This window comes from Barbatula barbatula (assembly GCF_947034865.1).
Source record: "Barbatula barbatula genome assembly, chromosome: 2".
Classification (NCBI taxonomy): Eukaryota; Metazoa; Chordata; class Actinopteri; order Cypriniformes; family Nemacheilidae; genus Barbatula; species Barbatula barbatula.
Genome location: NC_136767.1, coordinates 11,243,451 through 11,265,199, shown reverse-complemented (window position 1 = coordinate 11,265,199; position 21,749 = coordinate 11,243,451). Strand labels below are relative to the sequence as shown.

The 21,749-nt window shown below is 37.9% G+C and overlaps 1 protein-coding gene across 3 annotated transcripts in view; it reads left to right on the top strand.

Annotated features, from left to right (window-relative positions):
• The first annotated feature begins 8,634 nt into the window (after nucleotides 1-8,634).
• The window catches only part of adamts3 (ADAM metallopeptidase with thrombospondin type 1 motif, 3), a 76,037-nt gene continuing 62,922 nt past the window's right edge, over nucleotides 8,635-21,749 (top strand). For all 3 annotated transcript variants that reach the window (XM_079477095.1, XM_079477094.1, XM_079477093.1), the window contains exons 1-3: nucleotides 8,635-8,979; nucleotides 9,439-9,463; nucleotides 10,296-10,693. In XM_079477095.1, the coding sequence (XP_079333221.1) occupies nucleotides 8,914-8,979; nucleotides 9,439-9,463; nucleotides 10,296-10,693 (489 nt within the window). In that variant the 5' untranslated portion in view covers nucleotides 8,635-8,913. The remainder of the gene's footprint in view (nucleotides 8,980-9,438; nucleotides 9,464-10,295; nucleotides 10,694-21,749) is intronic.

Here is a 21,749-nt window from a genome sequence, read left to right as displayed (position 1 = left end):
TCTGCCAGGATACTGAAGGGCATTTGATTTCCAAACCATGTCACACTGATGATTTTTCATGTGAATTATGCACTTTTCTAAGGATGAGTTGTGTAAATGGGTGGATATTTTCATATTGTATTCAGACACTGGTAGTATTTCTCAATGGGGAAAAAATCTGTAAATAAAAATTTATTTGGTGGGTTTTTCAAATTGATATTTTTCTTATATTTGTGGGTCGTGTTGGTACTGGTCCAGAGTTCTTAAAGTGGTCAAAAGTTATTTAAAGAGTTGCAAATGAAAAACTAACTGTATTTTAGTTGAACTTCATTTGCCTTACAGATTGTCGCTCAGCAATCGATGCTAAAACCCAAGTGATTATGAGAAACAATACACTGAGGCACAATTAGAATTTTGCTATTGTCATTTAATGACGACCTTTGAGAAAAAACTATTTTCGGCTTAGTGACATTGCTGGAGACATTTGTTAAATGAGCCAAGAAAAAAACAAAAATGCTCCTCAAGATAATAATTAGTATTAAAATGTTTTCTAATGTTTTTACATTGTTTAACTGTTTACATTTAACTTTTCACTGTGTTTCAATAAAACTGTGTGCGTAGTGACGACGCCATTTCTGATGAAAACGGTTACTTGTGAACCTTCCTACTACAATGGTCATGATGATGCATGTTGTTCTCAACGGCTCCTGTCATTTGAAACAAATTCAAGTCTGATGACAATATCTGTGGAATTGTGGAATGTAGAAATATTTTTCTCTGTTGTTCAATGGACATTTCAGGAATATGTCTTATGCCAGGTACCCAGTTGGCCATGTTTATACCTGGTAGCGTCTTAAAGTGTCTCAACTGACCACATGCTACACAGTATGGTACAGAATCATTTTGTTGGAAATCTTCTTTTTTGAAAATATCAAGGTTTTTTATTTCTATTTTATAACTACGATGTGCACCATCGTAGTGACCCTTAAAAAATAAACATGGTATTATTTTCATAGAAAAGAAAGAAAAAGGTAAAATGTTTCAGAGAGGTGACCTGTTTCTGTTTATGAAGCACTAAGGTGGCTGACAAAGGACTAAGATGTTGTCACGTTGCCGCTATAGAAACAACATGGCAAATTCCATGCAAGGAACTGTATGTAGATATAAATAGCTCATTCTAAGGTAAACAAAATGCTTCATTATGTAAGGTTAATCTATGTATATTACATGGCATTTCGGGCAATAGATCCTCCAAAAAATTACACTTTGGACCTTTAAAACTTTTTAAAATGAGCAGAAAAACCATGTCAGATAAATTTATAAGAACTTGACAAATTTCACTGTATGCTGAATTCCAGGCAAACCAGAACAGTCTCGTGCATCACTGTATTGAGGAACATTCTTTTTTCTCCTCATCAAATCGTTATTTCCAACTTAGAAACAAACAAGTTAGTTTACAACTCTTTTAATTGTCAAATTGGTGATTGGTGTGTAGACAGCCCAGTGTTCTCTGTGTCACATCAGGGCACATTCTCTTTCACACTTATCCAAGAGGCACATGCGTTTCTGACTAGTTGTGAATGTGAATGTGAGTGTTTTTAACACATTAACAGCTTCATATTCAATTCTCAATTTTTAATGTGAATGATATGAAATTTCAGCGGTTACAGAGATCTTTTGCTGCAATACACAGTATATCTCTTGAATTCAGCCCTAGGCCAACCTTCTTAGAAAGGATTTTTCCTCTGGCAGGTCCTGAAGGAAAGCTCTTGTGGTGCAACCTTAGGGCAGATTGGACTATTAGGATGCTGATATCACCTGTTTCTAAATGGCTAGATACACATTCCATGAATCCCATGTGTTTTCTGGTGAAACTATTAGAAGTGAGCACTTGCGCTTACATTCTAATTGGCTTTTTACACACATTTTTATTTTTGTTTGATTATCAATATTAATATTGCGGTAAGCAGAGTTTAACTCACATTGAACTCAAAATAGTTTTTAAGGGTCTTTATTTAATTTTGGCATGGTTCATGTCTTTTGTGCTGAAGTTCATGTGCATCTATAAAAATGATTTAAATAATATCTAAAGATAAAAAAATCAAGTTATAGAACAGGCAGATATGAATTAGCCAAACATCAGCGAAGGGGAATTATATAAACATCTTAATGCCATCCTTTTTAAAATCCGTGATTCAAATGATAACCTTCAGTGTCTGCTTAGAAACAACGTTTGGCCTTGTACTCGTCATTTAATTAAATGGGCCGTGTGCACTAAACTATTATGTAACAGCAGAATGAAATTAATGTGTCACATATTTTTTTATACCACAAGCTATTTAGAGGCTAAAATATAGTCCTAAAACACTGTGTGGTTTATTTTAACTGTGTTTACACACTCCATTGACCAGAGGCTTCATTTTTCCATAAGTTCATATTCACTTTATGGAAAGACTGTAAACAAATATAAGTTTAGTATATTCTAAATGTTGTAGCGGAATTTATATTATATTAATATTTTTTATCCTGTGGTTATGTATACTTAGATAGTACTGCCTTGATTTTCAAGTGTCTTTAAGACTTACAGTAGGTTAGGGTTTTTAAAAATTCTTATTCTTCTAGCTTTCTGATCATTGACCAAAATATCAATGTCTACTGAAGGTTATTAAATAGCTGCAGTAAAGAGTGTTGTGAATCAGTAAATAATGGAAATGCTTCTACAGGGTACACATTTGATAGACACTGTGTGTTCTTCATTGATATTACATTTTTAAATCAGACTTATGGATATAAAAACCACACTAAAGTGATCAATAAATGTTATAATTTAATCTAACTTTTAAAACTCACCGATATAGTGTGTGAGACATTGAGTATTTTCTTTTCTATCCTTGCTCTGTTTGAGAATGAATGCTAACTATTTCACTAAACCTGAAATACGAATCAAACTTTGTCCGATTTTTGCCTTTTATAAAGAAATCACATTGAAACCTGCCAAAGGCTCAATAACTTGTTGTACATTTAGTTAAATATGAATTCCTCATCCCATTCCAGTGAAGGCTTCAGTGAATACATTGCATAACCTAGTGCTTCAAAGTGTATATGTATAAAAATCACATTCACATTCACACTCACAGCAAATGGTAGACCTAAGCTGGTCTGTGCTAAAATCTGCCACAGAATTTTCTCCATCTGGTTGTCATCTCCTCAACAAAGCTGACCTTCTTCAAGCAAAACCATGGTCCAGCAAACCAGCAATGAAAAGTTCAAATATTGGACTTTCCTGTGGAGCTCAGGCTCAGTGACAGCATGCTCATGCCAACATCAACAGGGCGGATGGTGTCGGAGAGCATGTCTGTCTCGTCTGCGGCAGGACGCTAAAGTGGCACATGTTGGAGCGGAAAAGAATACTGCTCATCCTTTTATACTTCTTGGGGATTTGGCATCATTGGTGTCTTTTATTCTGTGGATTTCTTCTATTATGTATTTTATTTCAAAGTTTAGATTCCTTGGTTTCTTTCGATTTCCGGGAAATAATCATCAATTTTGGTAAACTTGTGAAGACAAATCTTTTATTGTTTTCTATATTCAAAATTGTTCATCAGCAATTCATTAGACAACATATGGGGCAGCTCTTTTTAATTCATGGAGAGTTCATATTACATGTAACATTAAGTGCAATATTCAATATTCAATGTAAACATCAATATCTCAAGGCTCTCAAATGAAAACGGTAAAGCCAACTCGCATTCTTTGGTAGCTAAATGTTGATGGTATTATTGCATTTATGTCTGTACTGTAACTAGAGCAAAGTGTAAAGTCTCAGGACACTGTTGAGGAATGGAAGACTTTAGCTGTATCAAAATATGTTTGTGTGGCAAAAAAAAATCTGGAGTTTGCATTTGAAAAATGTGTTTGCCCTTTTTTGATGGGTTACGCAGCTATAAGGTACTTGTTGTCCTAAGCAAGTTTCTCTGACCATGAAAAAAGGAATATATAGATTCACGTATTGTTAGTTCCTGGATTTATTCCAATAAAAAACTTTCTTTGCAGTATCCATATTTCAATGTATTTATGTTCAATGTCACTCAATGGAAATGTTGTAACTTCATACTGGGTGGGTGGCATTTTCCATTGCAACAATACACCCGCTGGTTTATCCATAGAGGAAATGGATAAGAACAGCCAATTTTAGGCTGGATCAAATTGCCTGATTTTGTGACCTGGGGACTTTGAAACAGATGTTCGCTCAAAGCCTAAGAGATTTTAGAGGCAAAGGAAGCGGAATCTTAAATTAGTGCGAGACCCTGCACTCTCTCTCTATCTTGTGTCCCCTATTGTGTTTCTTTTTTGCCATGTGCAATTTAATCATGCCAGTTAAAAAAGTGGAACACTTAAACATGTAAATAAAATATCAGGAAGATTTTGCCATCACATATTTTAAAATGTAAGAAACATATGAACAGTTCACCCAAAGATAACGTAGTTGTTGTTTTTGTATATACACAAAGTTGAAATCATGTTGGCAACCCCGTAATCATTTATTACTTACATAATTCATTACTTACATAGACATTATCACTTATTAAGTAGTGCACAGCCAATTCCATTTCCGCCCTTGGGAATGTAATTAATGTCCCATTTGAAACTGTCTTTCAACCAAGAGTGCATAGAAAGTTAAACTCTAAACTGTGGGTCCAACAAAAAACATACACACATTGTAAGCGTACACACTGGTGTTAACATACTTTCGGTCACTCTCTAACTGGAATGTTCCTGGCTTCTGTCTTGACTGTCATCACTGGAATATGGGCAATCCTCCTTAACTCAGTTGTTTCACAAGTGCAAAATGTTCAAATGAAGCTGATGCCTTTTTTAGTGAACAGTCAGTTCTCAGAGTGATGTTGGCACAGACACACACACACATAAAAAAGCAAAAAAATGGGAAAAGCAACTCATAACCCATGGCAAAATATTCCTCTGGTTGACCTTTCTGTTGTTTCCCAGTACACCATGATAACTCGCATAACTGCAGATTATAAATGTTCACAGTTGTTAGAGTAAGCAAAAATATATGAAAACATTGGAAATGAAACGCAGGTCTACCTAGGAAATTGGTTTGTGTAAAAAAATAATTGTGCTATAAAAAAGCATAAAAGGTGCCATAAAGAGTAACAGTATTATTGTTAGTATCAGCAGATGTTTTAGTGTAATAGCAGTGTTCGTAGTATACACTATTTAAAACTTTAAAAGGGTTTTATGATACCATAGTAGAAACAATTATTATTATTTATAGGTATATATGTTTAAGAAAGAATTACGTTTTTTTGTTTAACGTTTCTATTGACACTATTTCTTCCGAATTTCCAGTAAAACTATTGTTTCTATTTGCATTTATTTGCAGGAAATTAAAATTGGAAAAACAGGTATTCATGTTCACATGTCATATTCACATGTAAGCAATACAACAATAATTTTTGTACATGTACGTAAAAGCAAAACAATATTTTTCATGTACATTTTTATCATAGTTTTCATGTGTCTTTTCAATGCTGTCAGTTTTTCATATTGCTGTTGGATGAGTTTGTCACTCATGAGGTTTGATCTTGGACTGAGGTTATGACACTGGACTGGAATGGCCACAATACATCTAGAATTATGATTAAATGAAAATCTCTTATTTTTTTCCGCAGCTGTATATTCAACGATAGGTCAAAGATGTAGTTGTTGTCGTATGTGGCGATTTGTTATAATTCTTACTTTTATTAAAAACCCACATAATTCAGACAAATCTGCTGTTTTGAACGCAGTATGTGTCTTCTGACATCTTTTTGGGCAATTTATTTGTTATGTTTTTGTAGTTATTCACATTTTTTTTCTCAACGTTTACAGAGCTATACCATGCGATTAACTCAAAGGAAGACACTAAATTCTCGACAATAGTTTAAAAACAAACTATTTCTTAAGTTATAAAACTGAAAAATGTGGGTTTCCATATCATGCAACAGTAATTGTTCTTTGTTGTTCAAACTCCCATGAAATGGTACTGCTTAACACTGAATGATTAAGAACTTGTTCTCAGAATAGGGCAAGTATGGGTTAAAATGTCAAAATGTATTGTCCTTTTCTTTTCAAAATGCCTTTGCATCATAGATTTTATTGCTGTTGCTTTTTGTCAACGATGTCTATGGACAAAAAACACTATTCAGCTCTTGGGAGGTCAAAGCACCAATTAGATGGCCATTGTGACTTTGGCATGCCTTCATTCGCTATTGTGTTCTAACGTTTTGTTTGAAAACAAAGTGGGATGGAAGCGGGTTAGACAACTTGACATTCAAATACCTATTTCATTGCCGTCAATGCCGTAAGTGATGTCACAGAGGTCAGCCCATTGCAAATTGCTGTTAGTTGTGGTCTAATGGTTTGATCAGTGTGTTCCCCCTACAAACCCATAGAAAACCCACAAACATTTTGTTTGGAGGAAATGCACTTTATTACAAGTCTTGGTTAAAGCATTTAAGAAAAGATCCCTCCATCCACTGCCAAACACTTTGGTTGGTTTGCCAAATGCTCACATTTTCATGCATTTATCAGAAAAAAAAATTCACATTTTAGGCATGTTTTTAGCATTTAAATGTGTAGGCTTGACTGAAAAAAAAAACACTTGGAAAGGTGACAATCTTCAAACATAAGTAGCACCCTACAAAAACAATATGGTTCTTAACGTCAGCAAGGTTCCAAGTATTTTATTGTTTCATTGACCATTTTACAACCCCATTACTCAGTCAGTAGCGGTCTTAACAGAATTTAAGCTGAGGCGCAAAACAAAAGGGTTGCTGACATTCAATTTTACCTTCCAATAAAAGCCTTAGAGTGCATAGACCTGGGTGCAGACAGATTCTCAGGACCTCCAAGCACCTCTTTAATCAACGATAACAATACAGCTAGAATTTCATATACTCTTTCAGCAGCGGCCCAGTAACACTTGGAGAAAGGCCAGAGTTAAGGACCACAGAAGGAGAGATAATACATTCAAATAAATACATTCAAAATAAAATTACAATTAATTTGAAAGCATTGACTGCAGAAAACAAGGTAACCATTAGTTCTCTTTTTTCCCCTGAAAATCATGTACCAGACCTACTTTACACTAGTTGAAGGTTCTATAACCTTTAAACTTTTCTGGTATGTTTTTTAAATAAACAAATTATAGATGTACTTTCAGAGCAGAAATGATCTTTATAGTCACATGTCTGACAGGTCTCGAAACAGACAGCATTCAGACAACAGTTTGATTCAAACAATAAGCTTTTGTATAATATACACATTTATAAATATTGCCTATACCAGTGAGTGAATGATCACGATAGAATGATAGTACTGTGCCGTATTTTAACTGTGAGCAGCGTGCAGCTGAACAAGTTTCACCAGAGAAATTTATTTTTGATTTATCGGCTATAATATATCGGCCAAAATTTTATTATCGGCTGATAACATTAAAAATGACCATTTATTGGCCGATTGCGATATTGCCGATCATTTATTGTGCATCCCTACCATAAAACTTCAAGTTCTACAAAGCATTCAAATCATCCATTATGGACACAAAACCAAAGGTTTACTTTTACCAACACTTTTCTAAATATATTATTTTGTGTTCTGCAGAAGAAACAAAGTTACACAGCTTTGATATGATAAGAGGGCGTGTAAATAATGACTATAAAAACAAACTATTCCTTTAACACTGAAAGCAAGCTATTATCGGGTGATATGGTCTGGGAAGACACACATGAGGTGTCCAGATGTGTAAGGTGATCAGATTTCTAAACTCACCTGTACTGCATTTACAGACACGTGGCCATAAAGGCATCATGAAGACGTGGATATGGACTCACCTATCCGAAACTGACCATACGTACGCACATTCACGTATCATCTAATGGTCCGATTATCTTTTGGCTGTGCTTTAAAAAGGCTGCAAATGTGTGATAGGTAACCAGGCCTCGAAGAGAAGAATAAAAATAAAAGAGAGCCTTCACATTGCCTTCAAGAATGAAAACAGAGCCAACTCTCTGTTACACGCTGTTCTGTTCATTTCTTCCCTCAGAGGTATCGACACATCGAAACCAGAATACAACACAAATTAGTTGCATTGCGGTATTTGTGCCTCAGCCTGTTTGGCTGATAGAGATAAATGAATCTTTGTGGAAGGCTATTACACAAACTGTTGACTGAGGATTTTCTTCACAGATTTGTATCCCCCTTCCTCCTGTTTTTGATCTGGCAGGGAGGAAGAACAAAACACATCTTTCTCCAACACAGCGAGCTGTTATTTCCTCTGACTTGGAAAAACAGCCTCCAAACAAAGGTCTAACAACTTCACCAAACATAGAAATACAAGTTGTATTATTGATCATTGCCTACTATTAGTAATAACTACATAATACATAATAGCTGCAGTTCAGCCACACACCACAAACAAAGATTTGATTTTCACCTCCGTTTACTTCATACCAGAGTTGTGGCTTGATATTTTTTTTTTGCATATCCCTTCTCTTCTTTTTTTCCACCATGTGCTTTCCTGGGAAATGGTAGATGATGACGTCAGCACAGGGCTGGTCTGTAGTTTATTAGTCAGCGCGAAGTTCCAGGTTCGAGCTCAGACAAGGCTCTGTCCAGCCAGCTCAACTTAACCATAACAGCTCTCTACAAGGGGATGTCTTTCAAATAAGCTTACAAACCTGAGGCATTGACCCAAGTTCTGCAACTTCCACCTCCCTCAGTTCCTCTTGGTTTATTTGAAAGCATTCTTTAAAGATCTCTTGCTTGAGGATAAGTGGTGCTGTGTAGAGAAGAGAGGCGCGCATTGAACCATCCAAAATTGGATTGTAGATTCTGTTTCTCCGTCTTAAAGTTGAAAAAAGCCGACTCGTGATGGTTGTCCTGTCACTTAGGTTACTAATGGTAGGAGTTGTAGTAAGTCTGACTTCAGCTGAACCGGTAAGTTTGAACGATTTACTGTTTATCTACGTGTAGTTGAATGCAACGTTATCAGTGAATGAAAGTTCGCGGGGAACTGCGTGTTTGATGCGCATGATGTTCAAGTCGGTTTTACGTTTAACGAATCGTATAAACAGTTTATGTTAGACTTTTGTTAGTCTGCATTATTCAGTGTTTCACTTTAGACCTAATAGTCTAAATTCTAGAGACGGGAGAACGTCTGGGACAGTTCCCAGCTGTCAAACCCATCGCCAAACTGTCCGAAAAGTAGGCATGGCAAAACAGACGTGGAATCGAAAGTCGAGCTTCTGTCATATCTCAGCACATCTAACACTCTGTACTTGAGACATCCGTTATGCATTCTCTATTTCCAGCGGCGGTACTTTCACAGCTGTTTTGTAAATACAGATCTTGCCTGCTGCGTTTTGACCTTATCTTTGTGCTCTGTTTCGCTTGCAGGCTGGTGAAATAATAGATAAAGAAGGTAATGTATACCGTCTTTGTTGTCAAACGTTTCTGCTATCTGTGCTCAGTGCTTGTCCTTTCCTCACTCGTTTAAGTGAATTTGTATGGAAACACACGTTAAAGTCACGTTATCACTTACATCATCCGCCCTTAATGTTTAATGACAAAATATCACAGGCCGAAGATTGTGGGCTTAAAAAGCCGTGACAGGCAAATTACACAGTGAGCCTTTTAGTCTTGAAAAGTTCGAAATTCAACCAGGAAATTGTTCTCCTTTAAAACGTCTCAGCATTTCAGTTTCTAAAACTCAATGTAGCCTTTTGTACTTGATGACTTGACACTGTTTGCTGTAGTTGGGTCCATTAATAAACCAACAGCTGCAGAACTTCAAGACGTTCATTGTATGGGGAAGGAAGATGTTGGATGTTTTAATAAAACTGCATAATTTTTATGACATAGTTTGGGTAAACGGGTTTGTTTGCTTTACTTTTAGTTACCAAAACTTTACATCTATCAAAACTATCAGCAAATCGTGTGCCGTCATTCATATGTCAGGAGGCAGGCCAAGCACTCTTTTAAAATTGCTAGAAATGTAAACGGCTGTTTAGTCCCCATAAAAACGATTCAGTAGGCCATTAAGTTTACCACAAATGGCCAAAGTTTACTACTACATCTATTTCGGAAATTTGGACATAAATGGACCCATTAGAGGCACTTTGTTTTCCACCTGGATGTTTGTTTTGTAATCTAGGTAGTTAAAATGTATAATATAATCATAATAAATGTATATTTTTGTGAAGTATTCAGATGCTTGTTCCTATGTCTTATGTGTCTGCATTATGTCTTAACAGACTTTTTGAAGATCCGTTTGAAAGAGTATGGCCTTGTTACCCCCATCAGCACAGATGCAGAGGGACACTACCTCTCCCATCTCCTCTCAGCCAATCACAAGCACCGCGTTAAGCGGGACACTTTGGAATGGTCGGTGCAAGCTGTAGAGACGCTGTTCTTTAACATCACTGTTTTTGGCAAGGAATTCCACCTCCGACTACATCCCAATCACCGATTAGTGGCTCCTGGAGCAGTGGTGGAATGGCACGATGAGATGCAAGCTGAAAACATGACTGATAACAGCACCCACTCAGAGAAAGTACTTCGAAGAGAGTTACTGAACACAGACTGCACTTTTATTGGGGAGATCACGGATGTGCCTGGAGCTTCAGTTGCCATTAACAACTGTGATGGGCTGGTGAGTCGTTTCATTTGCCTGACACATTACTTTGATGTAAACCCATTTGTTACAAACCCACTTTTTAATGAGGTTGCAAACTTTCAAGCTTTTGCTTATTTGTAACAATGCCTTTAGAAACATCTCTGCAATGGCTTTGAGTTGCAAACCTACAAGGAACTTTCTTTGATGACCGTTGAATGTTAACCCATAAAGTTTTTATTTTATTTGACATTTCACCCGTCATGTACGTACAGGAAAAAGTCTAAAACTCCAAACCTGTATGATTCTTTTCTTTGGAACACCAAAGGAGCTTATTAATGTCCAGGCTGTTTTTTCCATAGAACCAAAGTAGACTGTGACCAGCGGTGGTCCAGAAAGGTCAAAAACACAATAAAACAGGCCATGCAAGTTCTTTGCTTTATTCCAAGTTTTTTCAAACCATATGCTTGGGTTTATGTGGGCCAAATTTAACTAACTATTCACTGAAAATTGCTTATTATGAATTGAACTTTTATTCCCTTTTCAGACACAGGTACCAATCTTCTCAAATGCCAGTTTTCAAATCAAATCATTTGAACAGAGAGTTCAGAGATGAACTGTGCATTGTACTGTGTCGCTCTTGGCCTATATAGCACTTCTATAGCACTTCAAGCAAATACTATTCAAGCTTTAGGCAAGTGTCCAGGGCGACAGTGGAGTTGAACTGTGGGTCGCCACAGGAAGCTAACAGATAGGATGTAGCAGTTATCAAAGGGGTTCCTCTGTCACACCAGTGTGAAAGCTCCATGCAAAATAATAGAGAGGCAAAAAGCTCATAGAGGGAGGAATGATGTGACTCTTTTTTTATCTCAAATGTTACTTCATCTAAAGAAGTCTTAGACAGTCTTATCAGGATCAAGTATGTGTTGACCTTTTTATTGATGATCTACGGTAATAACCAACATGGACAACATCAACAATAAAACAGTCTGCTTAGGGACCCATACATAAAGCCATGTAAATGTTAGTAGGATTACATTTTTATGATACTGTAAAATCATAAAAATTCTTGAATCCTTTCAGCTGTGAGTTACATGACTGAACCCCTGGCATGATTTTTAATGCACTTTTCACCGGACACAATACAGTGTTGGCCATGTGATTCATTCATACAGGCCTCACATTTATTTTGTTCATTGGGTTTTGGACCATGTTTGTCTTCAATACACTTTCAAACCTTCTCACAATAGATTTATTCATCTTTGGATTAGTGTCCATTTGCCTGTTGCACCATTCGTCTAGCAGAACATCTTCCGGTTGCTTCAGAGAGAAGCAAGGAATCTGTTTCACTCTTCTCATAATTGTAGAGATAGAGTAATTATCCCCTTCGGAAATCTGTCAATTGCACAAACCACTGCTAATCTTGTTCCGGCACCGGTTGTTCAAAACCTTGTTTAGACATGCAACCTAGAGAGAATACAGTAAAAAACGACAACCACAGCCTTTCCCCCCCCCCCCCGCAGTAGCCTACACAAATAATAGCAATCCCTATAACAATATGTCTTCATATTATTTTGTCCAACCCCTCCATATTCCCCATTAGTGAAAATAAACACAAGATGTTTTGAATAAATATGAGTTTGAGCAGCATGTATGATTGAAAATGTCCAGTTCACTGCACCTCCGCTAGTGATGTCACGTCTTGTTCTGAAATCACAAATGTGACGGCGTGCTATGGTTGTGATTGTACGGCTCATGCGGTTAAATAATTCTTGCTCCGTGTCCACATTTGAAAGAATATGACTGTGTCAGTGAGATGAAACATTAGCTAATGTTGGCAAAATGTTTTACCTCGGCAAATACCTCTAAAGATAAATAGTAGTTTGAAGTAATGAAGTTGTAATTTGCATACAGCAGGTGCCTAGAATGCATTCTTAATTGCACTTACATGCTAACCTGCTGAGCTATTCACTTAAAAATTTGACTTTCCTTCAGTGCTATTTATATTATGCGAGAATGACAGCATTGTCAATGTGTAACCTATGTGTTTCTAAAGCACATTGAGTATTTCGCAGCTTTACATTTTCCACCCTAACTCTGTAATTTTCTCGAGTAATGGCTAAAATGCTACATTTATTTGTCTTTGATGTAAAGTACCACTCTGGGACGACACCGAGCTATGTTTCCCTGCTCTTAGTTATAGCAACTTTGAATGTTAAAGTCTTGCAGGTCCGGCGCGCAGATATTGAAGCAGATATTTCCTCTCCTTGCTGAGAGTTTGTGGGGGATGGAGGGATGATTTTAGCTGGGGGAGGAGAAGGAGGAGTTGTTGGCTGGCTCACTTACACGACACAGGCATGTTTCAGGCCTGTGAACATTCCTCTGGAAGTGGAGAAAAGTGAACGCTTCTGCTTTTGCTTAGCAATTCGTCAAGATCTGGGAATATCAGTAGAGACACTTTCATAGAAATACTATGGGGAAAGACTTTCTTCTTCCCTTTTCAGTGAGAGTTCACATGGCAACGAAACTTATCCACTGCTTATCTACGGCTACGCGTCTGTCATAGCTTGGCCCCTTTAATGCATACTGCTGTATTTTTTGGGGGACAGAGTGCTGAAGGAAGCTCCCCTCTCATTGATAATCAGCACTGGCTGCATTACTGTGCCCCTGGCCGAGCTTCACACGAGAGCCTGGCCACGAGCCATAACTTCATCCCCATCGCACCTTTGTCAGGAGAATAATGACATTAATGGTCAGAGGATTCTGTGTTCTTCTGCCCACATGCTGTCAGTAACAATTTCGCATGTTCACGGCTTATGATCTTTCTTAGATGCACATCAGAGCTGAGATGACTTTGAACTTTTCTTTTTTTATTCTTGCTTTGCATTCCTCTAATATCAGAGTTCTGAAGTTCATGTTGACTGTGTGGATTGACTTTGAAATGGAGAGGGATTTCTGACACGCGCAAAGAACAAATACATCTTATACATTATGCCTTTTTGTTGGAATGATCTTTTTACTACTATGTCAGTATTTTAGTAACAGTTTTCACATAGTTATTTTAAGGCTAAATGATTGATCTATAGGCCTATTCAGACTAATGTATATAAGAAGGTGAAACATTGTGACCCAGTTATCATGTAAAATCATACAGTCAGATTTTTGCTTATACCAACCCCTTGGATGTACATTAGAAGTGAAGATTTGGCGAGGAGATCTTTAGTAGATACCTGTAACACATGTTGTCTTAGCGTTGCCTTTATCAAGTTCAGGGCCTGCACAACCTACAACAAACAGAAGTGCCAGTGACTAAGGAATGTACAAGACCTGAGCTGTGGCAAGTGGGCAGACACTGTTTTAAGAGTAAACATAACTGTGCTTTCTGACATCTCTGACATACCAGTGTGTGTATGTGCAGGCCTTTTCTCAATGGATAACTCAGTGTGCCGTTTTCTCAAGGCTTTAAACTCTCGTAGCTGACAAGGTTAGAAGACAATTTGAAAACGTATATATGTAAAAGTAGAACTGAATGGACAGTTCTATATTTTAAAGAAAGGGGAGGTAGTAGATGAAGATTGTTCCAAAATGTGATAAAAATCATGTTTTAAATAAAAAAAAAATCAATTAATATCAATCAAACTGCAGTTGATTTGAGCCATAATAACAAAAAAAATACAGCTAACTTGCATTCCATTCTTCGCTAACACTGTGTCTCTTGACTTTTCTTTTCATGTTTTACATGTGTTTTGAATGAGGCTTGGCTTTGGAAAAAGCTCTAAAGGGAGGGAGGATTTTTAACTAAAAAATCACAACTCAATGGATTAGTTCTTAGTCTTTCAAACCTTAATGCTGTTATTTAAATCTATTCCATGTTTTTGGGGTGTATCCATTTTTAATAATGATACTTTTAAGAGTATCATAAAATATTTCAAATATCTGTTGTACTAGTTTCCATCTTGTAGAGCCAAATCGGATGTTTGTGTGAGAAACATACTGAAATAATATCACAATTCACTCTAAAATCCAATTATTTGTCCAACCGCTTTAGGGCATCTTTCTCCAAAAGTGTCAAATTTGACATTGGAGCTGCAGACTGAGTTGAATTATTTGATTTGTGATTGAATAATGACAAGGTTTGGCATACATGACTTGGAAAATAGTGCTATACAGTAGTATTGCATACGTCATATCTCCGAAGAGTACTTAGTTTGATCAAATTTATAAAAGAGAGATACAGCTGTACGATTATTTCTGGAAAAACACGAGTTGCTTGAGGGGGGACCAGTGGGGAGAGTAATTCTAATTGTAGTGAGGTAGGCGGGACGAGAGTCGGGATTCGAGGCCACGGAGGAGATTGGGAGCATAAGAGGACGAGCGACCGGACCGTCAGTGAGAGAGGACCAGGCCTTGACTTTATGTCATGGTTTGTGTGTGTCGCCGGCAGTCGCCCGTGAGGGGGCTGCCGGCTGTCTATTTACGTTTGATTTTATTAATTAAAAGTGCTTGCTGTGCCTTTCTATGAGAATGGCCAATAAAAGGAATAGAATTATAATTCCTTTGTAGTGCTTTGTAGAGTTTATCAAGTACAGAAATACTACGTCATATGCCCAACTCGTTTTTTGACAAGTTGACCATGTTAAGCATGAGAAGCCAGCACGATTAACAGTGTAATAAAAATACATGACATAGCATGATACCCAATCTTTTTTTGTTTGATACACATCATTAACACAGATCCATAAAAGGAAGGAAGGAGACGGGAACTGGTGAACATAAAATAACTTTTAATTAATAATAGCAAACGTAAATAGACACACACAAACCATAACTAAAAGCCAGGCCTGCTTCTCTCTCACTGACGCCCGTCTCCTTATGCTCTCGATCTCCTCGTTATCACTAACGCACCGGTCGCTGCTCTTGTCCCGCCTACCTCACTACATACCCCCATCCACCCCATCCCCTGGGGGTATGCACCGACGAGACGAGAGAACGGAGACGGGAGCAACCGGAATGAGAGGGGGGGAGAGGGACATGCTGCAGCTCGGTCCTCAAACTGCCGTGTACTCTCCTTCGCGTTGCCTTGCGGTGGCCCTGGGCGCTAGACCATGCGCCCCCTGGTGGCCAGCGGTGGCTCCTCTGGTAGGGAGATGGTAGCGGGCCCCCCCGTCCCTTGGTCCTCCCCCTTGGGCAGACGGACGCAGGCTCTGGCCTCTGGCAGGTGGTGGCCCCTCCCGGCTCTTCCGCCACCTGCTCCTCCCCCTTGGGTGGAAAGACCCAGGCTACGGCCTCTGGCAGGCGGTGGCCTCTATCGGCTCTTTCGCCCCTGCTCGTCCCCTCTTGGGCCGACAAAGCAGGCTCCAACCTCTGGCGCCCGCTCCCTCTGGGGAGACAGTCATCCCGTCTCGACCTAGATGCTCGGCCTCCTCTGCTCCAGAACCACCGCTTCGAGGAGCCGCTGGCGGACGCCTCTCGTCCGCGCTGCCCGAACTCTTCGAGACTGCGAGGCAATTCGGAGCGAGGACTCTCCGACAGCATATCCCCCCCTCCCTTGTTTAGCCACCACTGTAACACAGATCCATAAAAGGAAGGAAGTAGATGGGAACCGGCGGATATAAAAAAACTTAGACACACACAAACCATAACTTAAAGCCAGATCTGCTCCACTCTCACTGACGACCGTCCTCTTATGCTCCCGATCTCCTCCGTGATACATGTACAGCTGACGCTCGTTATCACTCATGTACCGTCCTCGTATACCGGCTCTCGTCCCACCTACCTCACTACAACATCATACAAATTAATACGGGTTAACCACCTCTCAAAATAGCCATTTCTTAAGGTACTTCAGAATAAATCCTTGCTGATATAGAAAAGTTAATGCACAGACTAGTTAAAAGATAAAGCTGAGCAGCCATAGTTGGTATCACAAAGTGGTTTTATTTTGTATAAAGTACATTTTCTGAGCTGTATTGGCAAGTCTCTCTGGCTTTCTTGAGTTTCATTCCCTAAACTGTATACAAACTCAGGTGAGGATTTTATTCAGTCCACACAACACCCGTTTAAACTCTGAAACCATCATGAGAACACAAACACCAAATATTTTTCGCCAAATGTTGGCTGAACTCTGTGACTCTTTTCAGCATCTCAGCTTGAAATGAGGTAAAAAAAATTGATCCTTGGCTGCTGTTGGATCATAACTGTTAGCTCACAAATGTTGTACTTGTTGTTTACTGTGATTACATTTTATGGAGTTTTACGTTTCTTTGTTTTCTAATGCACTTAAAAGGCATCAAAATGAATTAAAAAGGCATCGAAATGAATAATTTGGAATATAACTGGCAGCAGTCCCAAAAATGTTAATCGCTTTGTTTCTACTGGCAAGGCTTTCATTACTTATAGCATTATCCAAAGTGACAAAGAGAAGCTGGAGAAAACAGATGTACTGATTTTTGGATGTAAGTAAATTACAGTACATTTAATAAACCTCTCATCATTTCTTTGCATCAGATTTGTTAAGTATCTGCAAAGAACAGCTGCATTTTACACATTTACAGAAGGGGCATTTGGGCGATTTAGCATATCCAGAAAAAGATTGCCTTTAATTGAAAAAGAAATGCAGCCAGTCCCTTCACCCCGAGAAGTGCAGCCATGCACAAGAGTTGTATTCACTAATAGTTATTGATGTACTTTGTTGATTCAGCCGAGCGATCTTTAGCCTGTTGCAGAGGCTTGACCCCAGAGCTGTTTTGGTATATGGTCTGAGGTTGTGGAGGGGAGGTGTTTGAGGATAGGCAGAGGCAGAATCGTTCTTTGGGTTTGCCTCAGGAGAGGCCGGGGAACAGCAACTCCAGCCATGCGTGTTGGTTGCTTTTATTAATATATTAATATGTTTATTCATTTTTAATCATGACCAGTTTAACTTAAGATGTGACCACATTTTCTGTTGTCATTGCTCTGGACATTGGAGCCTGTTCACTAGCAGCACTCAGTTCTGTTTTGATTTAACCATGAAGGTCTTGCCACCACTCAAAGCAGTGGGTAAATGTTTGCTCTTTTTACAGAGTGGCACTAAAAAGAAATGAATGATTTACATTGTATTCTCCTGTTTAACTTGCAAAATTCAATTTGTATTTTGAATTCTATTTTTATATGTTGTGAATAAGCGTAGAAATATGTGAGGATAAATGTTTTTATTGCTTTAGATTTACTTTATAGTTTCACATTTTGGTTTATTATTCTATAGATTAAATGTACATGTGTGATCTTTAAAAAAAAAATATGTCATGAGCACAAACAGTTCATCAAGTTGATTTTATTATTTAGTTTTTACAACTTATAGTAAATTTTGAGTGAATTATTAAAGTGTCACAAGTGATCGAAAATGTGTTGTCTTGGCATTACTTGGCATTTATTTTTATCTCATAAGATTCAACTTAGATGGCAAGCTTACAACTCAGATAACATTTCTTCGTTGTTCGAATGGATCACCAGCACAAACTGTTTTCAATGTGCATGCGACTACAGGAACTTTGTAAATTTGTCAGCAGTTATTGATTGATTATTGTTGTTGTTTGTTTTGACAAAGCATATTTTTAGGCCATTACAAGTATGCTTATAGTGGAAATAAGATCATTTGAAAAGTACAGTGTAAAGTTGATTACTATGTGACTTTTCCTGAGTACTGCTGCTTATTTTCATTTCCCTCCATTCCTCATACCCTCTCTGGCTTAGATGACTTTAGCATTTTTCCCATTTTTTATGCCAGCGAAAGAAATTAACCGGCATAACTTTTTCTTAACGTTCCTTTTAAAGGTGGATGAAAATGGCAGGTAATGATGACGAAGGTTTACACACATTTCTTTAAACCAAACACACCTTTAAACAACATGTCGTGTGAAAGGTAGCAGTGTCTTGGCTGAATCCAAGCTTTTTTGAAAGTGGTCGTCGTTTTTTCTTTAAACAGCACGTTCATACCGGCTCCTTAAGAAGTTAAGACTGCAGTGCAGTCCTAGAAAACTGGACCCCTTCAGCTGAATCCCATATGTTTGTCTTGGCCCATAGCTGGTGTCTGCTTGGCTGGCGCTGATGGTGGAGTTATTAAACTGATGGAACACAGAACGCTTGATCCTTTTTCATGGGCCGCTATTTAGGTGCTGGCATGGTAGAAGCTCTGTCCAGCCACCTGTGATTGTCCACTTGACAGAGCAAGCTGCTCATTGGTCAGAGTGTGGGTAACGGAGGTGACCACCGCTGTATTTTGCCACCGGCAGTGTCAATTCCAAGCAACTTAATGATAAGCCAGTAATGTTTTCACTGATTTTGATTATATGTATTTGTGTCAAATAATTACATGTATTTTCATTTAAATGTTTTCTTCTTCCATGCTGAACTTTGACCCATTGAACTGTGGGTCTGTGGGGGAAAAATATGTGGGCAGTCGAGAAAGGTTAAGTGAGGTAAATCTGGAAATATTTTGCACAGTACATCGCTGATTCTGTCCTCGAGGAAAGTGCACAGTCTTTTACTTGCCTTGGGGTATTTGAAAGTGTGGGGGTACAGTATGTCTGCGTTCTTATAATAAACCTCTTCAGCATTACCATCAGTATTTAGGACCATTAGCACATTAGGACCCAAAGCTGAATATTATACACTCGTAAAAGAAAGGGTTCTATATAGAACAGAAAAAGGCGCTTCATATATGGAACCCCTTAAAGGTTTTTAAGGGTTCAATAAATAGAACCCTATAGGGATCTTTGCAGACTGGGAACATTTTCTATCATTGAACCTTTTAATGTTCTAGGTTCATTTTTATGGATTTAATTTTTATTTGTCCTTTGTTGAAAATATGATTAGAATATTTATTATTGTCTTAAGTAACACAGTAGAATTACATATGGAATTAAAATCATTTAATTGAACAGTCTTATAATTATTTAAATGGTTTAATGACTGTAAACATGATAAACACCTATAAGTTATGAGAGCACTCTAGTGTGGTTCAACCACAAATTCTTAAGTCTTTAAATGGACATTTATATGTGGCAGACGCTTTTATCCAAAGCGACTTACATTGCATTGTATTATACATTTGTTTCTGACTATGTGTGCAATCCCCTGGGATCGAACCCATGACCTTAGCATTGCTTCTGCCATGCTCTAACCACTGAGCCACAAGCTACAAAATAATCACAAGGTTCTTTATGGCAATAGAATTCATAATACAGTACATCATAAATATGGTTGTACAATTTGGGAATTGGCAGTCTTTTGTAGCCACTAAAAAGTTCAAACAAATGGTGCTAAATTATTTTTATTGTGTGAATGAAGGTTTTTGCCACACTGAAGAAAATACATCTAAATGTTACTTTAGTGCCTCTGTCACTTCTACGTCTTCAATCAGGATATTGACACCATTCATTCTGATGCTTGTCCTTCTCAACAAGGGGTCTTGAAGTGCCATAAAGATATATGGTTGGTGTTAGCTGTGCTGAATACTGAATTTTTTTACATCTACTGAATAACAGAGAATACAAAATCCCCAAATTTACATTTTCTGTTTCTCCTAATGTATTACAAAAATAAAACACAGAAACTAGTATAGTTAAAACTTGCTGTATCATGGAGAGGTGAGGTCTCTGAGCCCCAACATCTCGACACAGGGGTGCCTCAGGGCTCAGTGCTTGGTCCGTTCAATGTTCTGTATACATGACATCCCTAGGCTCTGTCATTCGGAAACATGGATTTTCCTATTATTGCTATGCGGATGATACACAACTCCGCCTGTCATTTTTCCTCTACGATCCGACTGTTTCTGAATTCATTTCGCTGCTCCTGGCCTATAAGGCCACCACTGATTTGGCACCCTCTTATCTTCACTCGCTAATGCAGACGTATGAACAACGTCTTTTGGTGCCATCCCTTAAATGTAAAAATCTCTCTCACGTACCTTCTCTGGATCAGTTCTGCAATGATCTGCCCGCTGCTACAAGATCAGCAGATTCTGTAGCCATCTTTTTTAGAATCGTCTGGAAACACATCTCTTCCGTCATCACCTGACCGATCAGTTTTGCTTTTATCTTTTTTCTACTCTATACTGTGGTAGGCTATATGAGACCCGTTTTTGATTGCACTTATGCTTTTCGTTGTCTTTATGTTGTTCCAATTGCTTCCATTCTTTACCTCATCTGTAAGTCGCTTTGGATAAGACCTTCTGCTAAATGACTAAATGTAAATGTAAAACTTACATTGTCCAGACAGAAGCGAAATCAGCAAAAACATTTAAAATGAGCAGTGCAGCATTCCTCTCCAGATCTGCACCATCACTGTACAAATAAAAACAAAACAGATAAATGAAAAAGTAAGGTGTCTGCAAGAAATAAACATCAGGCCCATTCCAGACCCAACACAAGTACTTACACATTTTCTTTCTGTAATCCTAAAATGTTGATTCTCAGAAGTGGAACAGCAGTCTCTATAAGGAATCTTCCCAGACCGCACGTGCATGATTTCATGAAGCATCTTCAACACGAAGACTACATGCACACTTATACTTTTTATATAAAAATATTTAGATCAAGATGATCACATACTTAGATGACAACATCAAGACGATACTCTCTCTCTCTCTGATGCTAAAAACAGAAAAAACAAGGTATAAAAACCATGTTTAAATGTTTCATAAACATATTTATTGATGCAATCTTTTACAACAGTCATCTGTTTACTCACGTGACTTCTGTCAATCATCGCCTGCATTTATAAACATCAGCGGAGCAATGTAAAAGCTGTGAACTCAAAATGTAAACAGAGATAGCAAAAAATCGTTTAAAATTTTATCTGATCCATATCACGTCATTTCACATGTCTCAATTTATCACAAACCCCAGCAAATCAAACATCCACGGACATTTCTAATCTGCAAACCATTTCTATCCTGGGCAAGAGTTGGATGCTTACTCAGAGAATTACACATAGGCCTAGTGGATGAGCAAAAAAATGTGTGTGACTATAATGAATAATGAATAGGCTTTTATGACGCCAAACAAAATAATGTTATCAATGATATACTTACCCACTGTTTAAAATATGTCTGCTG